Raw genomic sequence first — 13,298 nt, 5'->3', positions numbered from 1 at the left:
ACCTAAGAGAATTGAATGGCAAGTTGGGAATACAAAACTGGAAAAGGTAAATAATTTCAAGTATTTAGGATGGGTATTCTCCCAGGATGGTAGTATAGTAAGTGGGATTGAATCAAGTTGCAGCAAAGCTAACCCAGTGGGCTTCTAGTTGCAATTAACAGTATTCTTTAAGAAAGAGGTCAACTCCTGGATGAAAGTATCTTTACACCAGTCTGTTTTCAGACCAACTTTGCTGTAGTAGAGGGAATACTGGGTGGACTCAGGATATTTTATTCATAAGTTAGAAGTAAAAGACATGAAGGTAGTGAGAATGATCACTGGTACAATCTGGTGGGAACAATGGCAGGAGGGGTTTTCAAATGAGCTAACTTGGGGAACAAACTTGATGGTTGAAGCTGTATGCTTAAACCAGCTTTGGTGGTGAGTCATGAGTTGAATGAAGAAGGATAGGTTACCTAGGAGAATAATGGACTCTGTCATGGAGAGTAAGATAAGTAGACAGAAATCAAGTTGATGATGGTTGGACTCGGTTTCTAGTGATTTATAGATAAGAGGTGTGGAGCTAAACAAAGCCACAGAGCTAGTTAAAAAGAGGATTGTAGTGATGTTTAGTAAATTCACAGGAGCTTGCAGACTGAATGCTAAAAGGAGAAACTGTATAATGATGTATGTATTTTTCATATTTTTGTCATTCTTTTATTCCTCCTTTTTCCTTGCGTCCTGGAAATCCCATTTACTTCATATTTATCATGCTGTATTATGGACACTCCATATTTTCTCTTCGTTTTTTGCAACACCTTTTCATATTGTTGTAATATAATGCCATTTCAGTGAAATGGTTTATGACATTGGAAAAATTATGTGATTTGTTTTTATAATTATGAAATAATTTTCTTTGTTAGGGGGCCCCATCCGATCGACAGAATTTGGTGACTCAGTTCACTAAGGAAATGTTTAGTCCTCAGTCCAGTTACTCTGATCGCTCACAAAAGTTGGATACATCCTCACCCTTGAATCCGATAAAACAAGAACAGCCACAAGAGTTCAGTGAACCTGGTGAAGATTTCCCTCCACCAGTGAAATCGGAACAGATGACATTTGATTTTGATATACTGAAAACAGAATTGAATGTGGCAGAAGAATCAGAGTTTGCATCCAATACACAGATATCACAGAGTAAGAGCATTTTTTTTTTTCATTTAGTTTTTATTCATCATATTTTATTACCTATAGACAAAGTCAAGGATTCATTGTCATAATAAATGGTAACATATTGATTCTCTGTTATTTTATTTTTTCAGGTGGCGCAAGAGCTCGAGTTGAAACTTTGGAAAAGGAGTTGGCAGATTTACGCAATAGACGCCAGCAGCAGGAACTTGAAATAGCCAATATTGAAAATTATGCTCTGCGTCAAAGATTCCAAGATATTCTTGATAATCTTATAACAGAGCAATTGGAAAAGGAGCAAGAGGTAAATTTAAACATATTTTCTTGGTTTTTTTTTTATTGCTGTAATTGCAGTCAATGTTATCATATTTCCTGGCATAATTGTCACATATTTTTGGCCTGATTTATTTTTAAAAAGAAAGGAGTATGACAGTTATGCAAAGAAGAATTAGAGCCAAAATGAAAAAACATGAAAAATTCTAAGAACACACCCACAAATGACACAAACCGGACAAACCTGGAAAACATAGAACAATGCTGGACCACCTTAGAGGAAACTCTAGATAAGATCCCTCCCCACCATTCCATCATACTCATGGAAGACTTCATTGCACAAGTCGGTAAAAAGTGGAAGTACCAAAAGATAGTAGGCCATTATCCAGCCCATAAGAGAACAAATAGAAATGGAGAACGTCTCATTGAACTCTGCGACAAGAACAACTTGGTCCTAAAATCAACAGCCTTCAAACGTCTACCTAGAAAGGCCAAAACCTAGAAGAGTCCAAATCCTATGCTTGGTGAATTCCAGTTAGACCCTGTTGCTGTAGTGCAGCAACATCATATGGACATACAGAATGTCAAGGTATTGTTAGGAGCCAACATAGACTCTGACCACTTTCACTTGTCAAAATGAACATGCAACCCTTTAGGAAAACACCAAATCTCCAAAGTAGTCATAAGATACCCAGGTTCAACACTCTGCGACTGCGCAATGAGGATTGTGATTTTCAGGATACCCTCAGGAAGAATACGGAGAAAGAAAGATGGCCTGCCTTACAAAAGGCCTTGCTGGATGCCGCTCAAGAAACTATCCCTGCCTCATCAACCAAAGGACCGAGCTTGATAGCTGCAGTCATTTAATTGCGGCCAGTATCCAGTAATCGGGAGATAGTGGGTTCAAGCCCAACTATAGGCAGCCCTGAAGATGGTTTTCCGTGGTTTCCCATTTTCACACCAGGCAAATGCCGGGGTTTTACCTTAATTAAGGCCACGGATGCTTCCTTCCAATTCCTAGGCCTTTCCTATCCCATCGTCACCGTAAGACATATCTGTGTCGGTGCAGCATAAAGCAAATAGCAAAAAAAAAAAATCAAGCAAAGGCAAACACCCATGGGGGAGTATAAAGTATGATGAGGTTGTAGAAGAAAGGTATAAAGCCTGGACTAGGTGGAACCAACATAAAATTTAAGCCAATTATGAAGCCTTCCTCATGCAAAGAAAAGCTACAGCTAACACCATCTGCAGAGCCAAGAGAAATTACCTCAGGAGCCTAATGCAACAGGCTGAAAATAATTTTCAGAGAAACAACTCGAGACTTATACAAAGGACTTAAGAAACAAACGACCCAGTACACAGCTCCTACTCCTACCCTCATCCTCCACGGGCCAGATGGAAAACTTCAACTGAACAATAAAGACTGCACCAAAACTCTTGCAGATTATTTCCAGAAGCTACTAAATGTGGAGGAACCTAAAGAAAAGCTTATTTTCCATGAGCCTTCACACAGGCATCCTGATTCTCAACCGTCTACAAGAGAAGAAATAATGGACATCATCACTCGTCTCAAGAACAATAAGGCTTCAGATGAAGATGGCATAGTTGCCGAGATGTGGAAACATGGAGATGATCAGTTCTTTCAGAGCATCTCTCAAATCATAAAGGACATATGGACAACAGAGTCCCTACCCGAAGGATGGACATCTCCTGTGATTTATCTCCTCCACAAGAAGGGAAGTAAGACAGACCTCAACAATTATAGAGGTATTTCCTTGTTACAAATTACCTACAAGATCCTCTCTGTAGCCCTGCTCAATAGGGTCACCACACAGCTAGACTCACAGTTAGGTGAACACCAAGCTGCAGTTCCTCTAACAAACACTACTATATGAAAAATACCTACAGTTAAGTACTTGGAAGAATGGATCTCTACAAATCAGAGCGAGAACCTAGCCATAGATGCCAAATGTACCAAGTTTGAAAGGGCTTATCACTCCTGTCGTAGTATTTATTCATCTAAGTGCCTCTCCAAGAACCTCAAACTCAGACACTACAACGCGGTTGTCAAACTATCTGTTCTGTATGCTTCTGAGTGCCTTGTAATGGCCAGGAAGGGCCCACTCAGAGAGCTGGAATTAAAAGAGAGGAAGATCCTGAGAAGGATATTAGGACCAATCAAAGAGGAAGGAGGCATTTACAGAATCCGCCATAATGATGAACTGTATGAACACCAGGAGGACATCGTCACATCTACAAGGAAAAGGCACCTGACCTGACCTTTTATGGACACTTGGCCCGTCTGGATTCCGAAAGACTCACCAACAGGATATTCACAGTAACAGGAAAAAGCAAGGCTTCTGAGAACAAATGGATCACGTCAGTTATGTCAGATATGGAACAACTAGATATCCCACTGGGACAAACTCACGACCGACTACTGTTCCGTCAAGCCATCCAACAGGGAGTTTTCCCAATGTCCCTTACAAGTAAGAAGACTACAGGAACTAAATGGACAGAGGAGAGAAAGCTGGCTTATAGTCAGCAAATGGAGTATTGGAAGAAGAAAGCAACAACTTTACCAAAGAGTAGATACGAGCCCCGTGGTCCCCAGTAGGCCTAAATGACAGAGAAGAACAAGAAGAAGGAGCTTATTATTATTATTAAACAAATTGGCCCCAAAACTGTTTACGGGAACACTTGAATCCATAAATCGTATCAGATCTCGCCAAGAAAATAATTTTAGAAAAAATAGTTATTCTCGGATTGCATTTTTCAGAGGCAGTCATCTTACCGATCTTAAAGAAAGTAAACATGTGACTTAACTATTTGTACTGGCATTTATATGCATCATTACAGTTAAAATTCAAGAAAGCTCAATGAAATATATCACATTATATTATTAACCTCTCAGCGTGGAGTGCCGAACACTGCTTGTTACGCAGTGAACATCGTGCACGGTGGAGCGACGAGCACTGCTCGCACAGTACATGCATGTACTGTACTGCGGTCTAACAGTTACGATCGAAGCTGTTTGGTTTTAACTCATTTCTCCTTGAAGCGGAATGTTTGAGCTTTTGAACACTATATCTTGTTCCCTATTTTGATAAGTGTTTTATCACTGAAATTTGAGTGATATTTCAAGGCATGTTTCTCTGCCACCAGTGGTAAACACTGTCTTTGTTTGCGACTACTTTGCACACTTCTTGCATTATACCTTCATTTCCTCTCGGAGAAGAACCTGACTATCAACATAATCATAAACTTTGTCTATTCAGGGCTTTCTTGAGACTGTTTCCCCCGTCTTTTTTCCTTATCACATGCTATCCTGCATTCCATTGGTCGTTGAGTGGAGATGGCTTCTACAAGCAACTGCAGGTTATTGAGCATGGAAATAGAGGATGTTTTAGAACAGCTGAGTGGTTCTGACGAAAGTTTTTTAGATTCATATGGTGAGTTGAGTGATATGGATGACATCGCTGTACACAGAGTCCCCAGTTCAGAATCAGATACGAGTGATAGAGTGCAGAATGGCAATGTGAATGTCACGGCTAATACATTTGGATGGGAAAAGATGTCTAATTATGTGGGTGAAATAGAACAGTTTATAGGGAACCCAGGAGCTCAGAATGAAGCAGTTGGGGAATGTGATGGTTGAAGGTTTTTAAGATGTTATTTACGGATGAGTTAGTGGAACTAATAGTTCATGAAACAAATTTGTATGTTGTGAATCCGAACTAGGGGCTTATTACCACTTCGTTCCAGTATGCAGGATTGGAAACTAGTCACTAAGAACAAGATACACGTTGTGATTGCTCTTTATATCATAGGATGTAAACTTCATGGTTATGATCCGTGTTGAATTGTGATCATAATAATAATTATTAAATTAGTGTCGTATGGTCCACCTTTTTCAATACTATATTATGCAATATTATTGAATTACTTTACTAAACTAGGGACTAGTTTCGAACTTGGCTGGCCATCTTCAGCGTTAATGTAATACATCTAATAACTAAACAAATGTAAAAACACACAGTTGACATGAAAACTATTGTACAAAGACACAATTAACATTAAAATCTGGGATAGACTAAGTGTAAAATCTGGAAAATAAATTAGGCTCTAAATTCTTAGCATCTGGAGTATGCTCCTCATCCAGAATCTTTCTTGTATTGTTATTCTTAGAATTGTCAGTTCCATCACTGCCAATCATTACAATTTCAATCGCAAAATGGGAACTGGTAAATGTTGATTCTGTAGTCAGATCACAAATCACCAAATCTACTTGAGTGGTGTTAGCAATATGCAAGCCACTGGATGCCACTGTAAATAACCACCAGCTGAAGCAGAACTGCTAGATAGTGTTTCTACATCGAAATAAAATGAAATGTTTCCATAGTGCTTGTTAAAATCATGCTGAAATGTTGTCAGGGCAGCACATGAAGATATGGTTAAATCTGCATCAGCTGGTGGTTATTTACAATGGCATGCAGTGGCTTCCATACTACTAACACCACTCAAGTAGATTTGGTGATTGATGATCTGACTACAGAATCTTCATTTACCAGTTCCCGTTTTGCAATTGAAATTGTAAAGATTAGCAGTGATGGAACTAACAATTCTATGAATATCAAGACAAGAAAAGAGTCTGGGTGAGGAGCATACTCCAGATGCTAAGAATTTAGAGCTTAATTTATTTTTCAGATTTTACACTTAGTTCAACCTAGATTTGAATGTTTGTTGTACATTTTTACATTAGTTTTCATGTCAGTTGTGTGGTTTTACATTTGTTTAGTTATTAAATATATTACATTAAGGCTGAAGATGACCAGCCAAGGCCAAAACTAGTCCCTAGTTTAGTAATGTAATTCAATAATATTGCATAATATAGTATTGAAAAAGGTGGACCATACGACACTAATTTAATAATTATTATTGTGATCTTTAAATGCTAATGGGTATAATACAGGGCATTTCAAAATTATTGTTCTTTTAAGGCTCAGAAATACTTATTCCTTTGAACTTACAATTATAAATAATACATCAATAAAAGAGCAACTCAAATAGTTTGTTCTGCAAGTGTTCGTTCCAGTGCGAGTGCACTGGTTCCTCAATCTTCCATTACAAAGCGCTTTCATACCTGTGTGCACGCACTGGTTCCTGTGTCTAGTAGCTAATTGCGCTAGTGGCAAAGATAACAACTAAGGAACAGAACGCTTTTTGTGTTTCACAGTTTGCAAGGACTGAATCGGTAGTTACAGTGCAAAGTGCATTCCATATTAAGTTCCATTGTAATCCTCCAAGTGATAACAACATCCATAGAAGGTATCATAGCCTTTGGTTGTGGTACCATACACAACCATTAACCCGACTCAAGGGAGATGGGGCCACCTTCCCTATTCTCTACTTGAGTAACTCCTGCCTGGCGCATCCACGTTGCGGGGGTGGGCATCCTCTACTCCAGTAGGCCGGTGTTAAAGGATGGCTAAGTTCAGGTGGGGACCCAGTCCCACGGGATATAACGTGGAACCCATGCCCAGGGTTATGGGTGAAGATCTTAACGGCGGATCCAGCAGAGAAGGAGGCCTTCGGAATGGTGGAAAAATCAGATGAGACAACCCATCCTCACTGGGGTTAATTAGTTGAGGACGTAAGACGGGGTAGACGGGACTCCTTAATCGTCATAGGTTATAAACTTCATGGTTCTGATCCGTATTGAATTGCAAGTACAATGTAATTATTAAATTAATGTAGTAATAGTCCACCTTTCAATACTATAATATGTAATATTCTAAATTACATTAATTAGGGACTAGTTTCGGCCGGGGCTGGCCATCTTCAGCCTTAATGTAAAACACCTAATAACTAAACGGTTCTGTGTATATAAATTAATACTTGAAATTATTCTCAATGATGAACATACTCAAGATGTTAGAACCTAGTTCATTTTCAGATTTATTCATAATTCCATCCCAGTTTTTAATGTCACTTTGTATATATTTGTTTTCATTTTTTTTATGTCAATTGTGTGCATGTACATTTGTTTAGTTATTAGGTGTTTAACATTAAGGCTGAAGATGGCCAGCCCCGGCCGAAACTAGTCCCTAATTAATGTAATTTAGAATATTACATATTATAGTATTGAAAGGTGGACCATTACTACATTAATTTAATAATTACATTGTACTCCTTAGTCGTGGTGAAGACAACCTGTCTAGGAATAGGATGTTCCAAAATCAATGTCCCCAGCCAGTGGATAGGGTTGAGCGTGGAGTTAACGGCCTCGCCTTGTAAAAAAAAAAGCATTGTTAAGAAGACTTCTACGAGAAAACCGGACGGAAATCAAAGACGACAAAAGCTTAGGAAAAGGACACGAGTAAGAAAAGCGGATATAAAAATGGCGACATGGAATGTAAGAACAGTGTTGAAACCGAGAAAAATGCAAGAAATAGTAAATGAAACAAAAAGATTTGAATACGACTTAGTAGCGATTCAGGAAATAAGATGGAAAGGGCAAGGATGTATTGAAAAGAAAGATTATAACCTCTATTACAGTGGGCCGGAAAAAAGAACAGGACAGTTCTGTACGGGATTTATAGTACATGGGAAATTGAAGAAGAGTGTAATAGGATTTGAACAGATCTCAGATAGAATATGTAAGCTTCGGATTAAGGGTAAGTTTAGGAACATAACTGTTATATCAGCACATGCACCAATTGAAGATGTGGATGAGGAAAGGAAGGAACAATTTTATGATGAATTAGTACAAATCGTTGAAGAGGGACCAAGATATGGCATGATTATTATTTTAGGAGATTTTAATGCCAAAGTGGCAAAAGGAAGAGTGTACGAGACCAATAGCAGTGAAATATACACTACATGAAGAATCAAATGAGAATGGTTTTCACTTGGGACAGTTTGCAACTACGAGTGGTCTTATAATTAAAAGCACCTGCTTTGATCATAAGAAAATACATAAAGGAACGTGGAAGATGCCAGGAAGCACAGTAGTAAATCAAATAGATCATGTACTAGTGACTACGGGGCATGCAGCATCCATTATTGACGTAAGGACATGCAGAGGGCCAAACTGTGATTCTGATCATTATTTAGTAAAAGCAGTAGTGAGACAAAAATTGGCAACAAGACAGAGGAGACAATCTACGGAAAGAAGGAAATGGAATTTGGAAAAACTATAACAACCAGAAGGAAAACAAGAATTCCAGTCAAAAATTAATAATACTTTACAGATGATTGGACAAGTATCTGGAATAGAGGAAAGGTGGGCAAAAGTTCAAAAGTGCACACAAAATGCGGCACAAGAAACACTGGGTATAGCTAAAAAGAAAAGAAACATTTGGTTTGATACAGAGTGTGAGGAAGCGATTGGAAGGAAGAATGCAGCAAGAGCAAAAATGTTACAGAGAGATACAAGGTCAAATAGGGAAAAGTATGAGAAATGCAGACGTGAAGCTAATAACATCTGTAAGAAGAAGAAAAGAGAGATGATTAAGAAGAAACTAGAGACACAAAGGTTACAGAAGAGGACAAAGGAATTCTATAATGAAATTAATTATTTCAGGAAGGGGTATAAGCCAAGATTGAATGGCTGTAAGAATAAAGAAGGCAAGCTATTACATAATGAAGAGGAAATAAGTGAAAGATGGACCGAATACTTCTGAGAGCTCCTTAACAAGGAAAGAGAAGAGGTGGAAGTGAAAGGCATATGGAGCAGAGTGGGCCAGAACAATGGATAAATGCCCCCACATTAAAAGATGTAGAAAATGCTATTGCAAAATTAAATAACCCTAAAGCCGCAGGAGAAGATGGAATAACAAGTGAACTGATTAAAAATAGTAGCAAAGAAATGCTACAAGAGGTACATGAACTGATTATTAAGATTTAGGAGGAAGAACGGATACCTGATGAGTGGAATACAGGAATAATTTTCCCAATATATAAGAAGGGAAATAAATACGAATGCACTAATTATAGGGGAATTACATTACTGAATATCATCTATAAAGTATTTTCAAATATACTATTACAATATCTGACTTCATAGGCTGAAGAGAGTTTGGATGAAGTACAGTGTGACTTCAGGCGAAATAGGAGCACATTAGATCAAATATTCGTGGTACGTCAAACGATGGAAAAATGCTATGAACATAATATAGATCTACATATATTATTTGTAGATTTTTGACAAGCATTTGACAGTATATACAAGGATAAGCTATATGAATATATGGAGACGATAGGAATACCACAGAAACTGATTAGGATGATCAGAATCACTTTAGGAGAAGTAAGGGCAAAGGTGATGGTGGATGGAAGAATTGGAAATGAGTTTGCTCTTAATACAGGAGTCAGACAAGGTGATGCACTCTCAGCTACTTTGTTTAATCTGGCAATTAACCAAGTCCTTGAAAAAATAATGGATACCAGAAATATTATATATAAATCTAAACAAATTTGTGCGTATGCAGATGATGTAGTGTTAATGGCCAGGAATGATAGATATTTGAAGGAAATGTTTCTTGAAATGGAGGAAGCAGGAAAACGGATGGGATTGGTGGTGAATGACAGTAAATCTAAGTATATGCATGTGACTGTTACAGAGGGCAGAAGAAGTCAAGATAATCTGACAATAAATGGGCATAATTTTGAGAATGTACGAAGTTTTGAGTATTTGGGAACCCTGTTGACAAACAATAATAGAATAAGTGAGGAGATACATCGTAGAATAATAGCTGGAAACAGGGCCTATTATGCAAATCTTGGGTTATTTAAATCTTGTCTATTGTCTAAAACTACAAAATTCAAAATATATAAGACCCTTATTAGACCTGTAGTGACATATGGCTCAGAAGCCTGGAATCTTTTAGTTGATGATGCGAATAAATTAAGAATATTTTAAAGAAAGATTATTAGACGAATATATGGCCCAGTTCAAGACCAGAATGGTTGGAGGATAAGGACGAATGCTGAAATACAGAACATATTAGACCAGGAGGATATAGTTAGATTTATTAAGGCACAGAGATTGCGATGGCTTGGCCATGTGGAAAGAATGGAGGAAGATCGAATGCCAGGAAAAATAGTTAAATCCCGAGTAGATAAAAGATGGCGACAAGGAAGCCCCCGTAATAGATGGAGCGATGAAGTTGAAGTTGACCTGAGGGCAATGAACATCCACCCATGGAGAGCAGCCGCTCAGGATCGAAGTAGATAGTGGACTATCGTAGAAGAGGCCAAGGCTCACACAGGGCTGTAGCGCCGGATAAGTAAGTAAGGAAGTAAGTAAGTAAGAAGGTATCATAAGTTTGAAGACACCGGCTGTCTTTACAAAGGGGCCGGATGACAGAGCTCCACGTTCATCCAGTCTGACACCATAAGATATTTACCTTTAGGGATTCGTCAAGGATCGTGTGTTTGTACCTCCGCTGCCAGCTGATCTAACCAATTTAGGAAACAGGATTGAAGCAGCTGTTGCGACAATTACTCCAGACACACTGAGCAAGGTGTGGGACCAACTCGGCTATAGACTCGTTATGTGCCGTGTGACGAATGGTGCTCACATTCAACACTTGTAGGACAAACTGTTGAGTTGCTCTTTCACATGATGCATTATTACCATATGTAAGTTCAATGTAATTAACAATACACAGCCTTAAAACCCTGATATTCATTTTGAAACACCCTGTGCAAAAGCCTATGCTACAAGGCTATTTTTCCAGAAACTCTATTCTGTCTATGCCAATTTTTGGGCCTGTTATTTCTATGGATAGATTTGAACCAGTTAGTAATTTTATGCATTTCAACAGCAATGAGACAGTTGATGCATATCAGGGACCCTCCAAACTTTTCATAATGTATCCGATTGTGTCCTACCTAAAAAATAAATTCCAGAATTTGTACTTACCAGAACAGAACATCGCAGTTGATGAGTCACTAATCCTATGGGAAGGGGGGTCTTTTAGGCAATATATACCTCTAAAATCTGCACAATTTGGTATAAAATCATACAAATTATGCGAGTCAAAAATCTGACTATCTTTGGTCATTTATAACATACACAGGCAAAGATACCGTATTTGAAACAGCAGACACAACAAAAACTTATGCTATTGTTTTTCTGCTTGTGGAGCCACTTCTCAACAAATTATACACGTTGTGGGTGGATAATTTTTGTAATTCACCTGCTTTGACTCATCAAGTAAAATCATTAAAAACTTACTGTGTAGGAACTTTGTGTCTCAACAGAAAGGACGTCCCTAAAGATGTGATCAACACGAAACTAATGAAGGGGGAACCTATAGCTCGGCATTCCTACCAGGTTTCCGTCCTAAAGTGGCGTGATAATAAAGATGTCACAATGATTTCTAAATTCCATGGGGCAGAAACCGGCACAAAGAAAACAAAGCACATGGGTGGAGTCTATCAGAAAAATCAGCTACTTCATGGCTATCTTTTAGAGAGGAAAAAGATGACCAGGTGATAACCTCAGTTATTCAGGAGGTTAAAGAATGTTGTAATTCTAAACACAATAATCATTTGCCGGAGAAATTCACCCGAAACTAGATCATTTGAAATTTAGAGTGGACGTCATCCAGGCACTGCTTGTGGAACAGTCAGGTTCATTTGAAAGAAAAGTGCCTGGACGTCATTCTTTGGACAAAACTGAGCCCCATATCACTGAAAGGCATTTTCCTGAGAGAATCCCACCAACTGAGGGAAAGATTAGGCCAACCAAACAATGTGTCCTGTGCTACAAACAGAAAACCCAGAGAGAGACAGTGTTTTGGTGTCCATACTCTGAAGCAGGTCTCTGCATTGAGAGATGCTTCAAGACATTCCATACCAAACTTGACTATCAAGATAAGATAGCATGATATTCGGCGTAGAATTACTTTTAAAAATAATATATGGTGCCAGCTTTTTTTCCATCTGTGGCTGGCAAACCTTACTGCACAACGTAGTTTCTCGTCACACATCGATTTTAACGGAGTAATGGCACCACATCTTCTTGAGATAGTCACCGAACCAAATCGCAGTCGGATTAGCATTGTTGATTTGGGACAAAGATACAAAATTTCCTGGATAGTTGTAGAGCAAAACGTTGGACAGCAAAAATTTTCTCTGTATAATTCTGTAGCAGTTTCTGAGATATATTTGTCTTCCACTGCACAGACTGGCCATATTGCTGCATGAAACGACTAACCCAGCCACAACTCTCCTTAAAATTATTTCCCTTAACACTAATGCCTTGAACTACTTTGCATCCCTTCATGTGCACCTTCTTGCAGGTTACACTGCAGCCATCGTTTGCACACTTGCTGATTATAATCAAAAGACTGCTTGAATCTGTCTGTGGATAATTGCTGGTTTTAGGATCTCTAAATGCACGTCTGTTTGGCTTTGAATTTGTATCTTTAAGTTTCTGTCAGTCTCTTAACTTCTCGCTAACTGAAAGGTTGCATTCCGCAGTTCTGTTTCCATGTTGTTCTGCATATAGTATTACTGTCTATCAACTTGTATCCTGTTGTGTAATTTTTATACCTTACCCATAATATGAGAGAGTATTACTAAACTCTTGCACTAATTATCACTAGCACACTAGCTGACTAGATAATGTCCCGCCGCTGCAGGTAAGGAACCAACTGAAGCCACCAGGCTGGAGGACCGGCATGCCATTCCATGATCACCAGCACTTCACATCCCTTTCACCGAGGTCACAACTGGTGGTAGCAGCAACTCGGCCTATGTATAGTCGATTGCTGATTGCACACACCATTGGTTTGTGTTACTAGATATTTAAAAATAATGCGACAAATATGCCAGGAAATACAGCA

General features: G+C 38.6%; 1 protein-coding gene and 1 pseudogene across 3 annotated transcripts in view; both read left to right on the top strand.

Moving 5' to 3' along the window:
• Positions 1-13,298, top strand: part of Taf7 (TATA-box binding protein associated factor 7) — a 77,848-nt gene that overhangs the window by 63,741 nt on the left and 809 nt on the right. For all 3 annotated transcript variants that reach the window (XM_067144438.2, XM_067144436.2, XM_067144437.2), the window contains 2 exons: positions 903-1,176; positions 1,302-1,471. In XM_067144438.2, the coding sequence (XP_067000539.2) occupies positions 903-1,176; positions 1,302-1,471 (444 nt within the window). The remainder of the gene's footprint in view (positions 1-902; positions 1,177-1,301; positions 1,472-13,298) is intronic.
• Positions 4,829-12,338, top strand: LOC136865896 (piggyBac transposable element-derived protein 4-like; annotated as a pseudogene).

The sequence above is a fragment of the Anabrus simplex genome, chromosome 3, assembly GCF_040414725.1.
Source record: "Anabrus simplex isolate iqAnaSimp1 chromosome 3, ASM4041472v1, whole genome shotgun sequence".
Classification (NCBI taxonomy): domain Eukaryota; kingdom Metazoa; phylum Arthropoda; class Insecta; order Orthoptera; family Tettigoniidae; genus Anabrus; species Anabrus simplex.
This window is presented reverse-complemented; position numbering and strand designations above follow the sequence as displayed.